General features: G+C 46.2%; 1 protein-coding gene across 1 annotated transcript; it reads right to left on the bottom strand.

Annotated features, from left to right (window-relative positions):
- Nucleotides 1–427: 427 nt before the first annotated feature.
- On the bottom strand, nt 428–745 carry PPTG_15273 (hypothetical protein; the record flags this gene model as incomplete). The annotated part of the gene is made up of 1 exon (XM_008912324.1): nt 428–745. One exon carries the CDS (start codon nt 743–745, stop codon nt 428–430), a length of 318 nt encoding a protein of 105 aa, XP_008910572.1.
- Nucleotides 746–1,284: the final 539 nt, after the last annotated feature.

Here is a 1,284-nt window from a genome sequence, read left to right as displayed (position 1 = left end):
GCCTCCCACTCGACACGAGTGAGATGGGGGAAAGCTTCGTGTTCCAGGGTCGTTCCGGAGGAACCGGTCGTGAGGCCGTTTTTCATCTTGGTCTTGGTCGCTGAAAGGACTACTAAGTGCTACCAGGTGTAACGGGCCAGGTATTTACCGTTACTAGCTTACACGTAGCGATGAGGAAGCTCGTACTTAATACAACAAGACTCAACTTCTGGTAAAATAAACCCTGATTTAAATTGGGTGCAGGGTAAAAACCCCGACCCCTTTAGAACCATCCAAATGCAAGTCGGCTCCTGATTGTCTGAATACCTGAATTTCAGCCAATCAGGGAGTGACAACACAGCACGCGCTACCCGCGTGCTGAAGTACCTACTTTTATGTTCAAACTGCCTACTTGTGTAAATCTACCTACTTATGTAATGCACACCCATTACATATCCGTGCTGTACCGCTCAGAATCTGCTTCTTCGTCAACTACACGGCTATCACTATCGTGGCTCGATGCGGAATCCTCGATATCTGTCACATTCGGCAATCTGGGTGCTTTTGGCAGTACGAATCCTGATCGCGAAGGCGGAACAGCTACTCCGGCTATCACTGCATTGCGTTGAACCACGTATTCGCGAGCTAGAATCCCCAAAGTAGTTAAAAACTGCTTCATCGTTGGATGAGGCCTGAGGCTTTTGTTTAGTTCACGGTGAAAGCGCTCCAATGGATTATTGGTTCGATTGACAATATGTCGCCTCATGCCGTATACGTTCCAGAACGTAAGTGAATATGCATTCATCCAGGTGCGCTGAAAAAATCCTCAAAAGTTTCGCCATTTGCGTTGAGAATAAACTAATTTCTTGGCTTCACATGTTTGGCGTATCTTTGACTTCACCCATGCAATTCCTTGAACGTAAATTTTGCTGGGGTCGACGACTGTTAATATGTCGAACACGTTAGGTGTCATAACCACTTTGGCCTCTTGATTTGATAGCCCATGTCGCTTCATTTTGCGGGGTCATGCCTGCTTAAAGTGAAATAAGCAGCCTATAATGCGGACCTCCGGAAAGAACGTACGGATCTCTCCAATAAGCGCCCCCTCGAAGTCGCATACTACATTCTTCGAAAGGAGTTTGCTTCCAACTAAATATTGGACACAACGAAGTAGTTTAAGGTACGTTGTTGTAGTCATCTACGTAGTGAGCGCATGAATCACAGGAAGAAACACCTTTCTGGATCGATCAGAGATCATAATTGTGACGCATTGCATGAAGTTATTGGGTGCACATCGAAAGGTGC

The sequence above is a fragment of the Phytophthora parasitica genome (assembly GCF_000247585.1).
Source record: "Phytophthora parasitica INRA-310 unplaced genomic scaffold supercont2.46, whole genome shotgun sequence".
Taxonomy (NCBI): Eukaryota; Oomycota; class Peronosporomycetes; order Peronosporales; family Peronosporaceae; genus Phytophthora; species Phytophthora nicotianae.
Note: the sequence above shows the minus strand (reverse complement) of the source record. Positions and strands in the feature narration are given on the sequence as shown.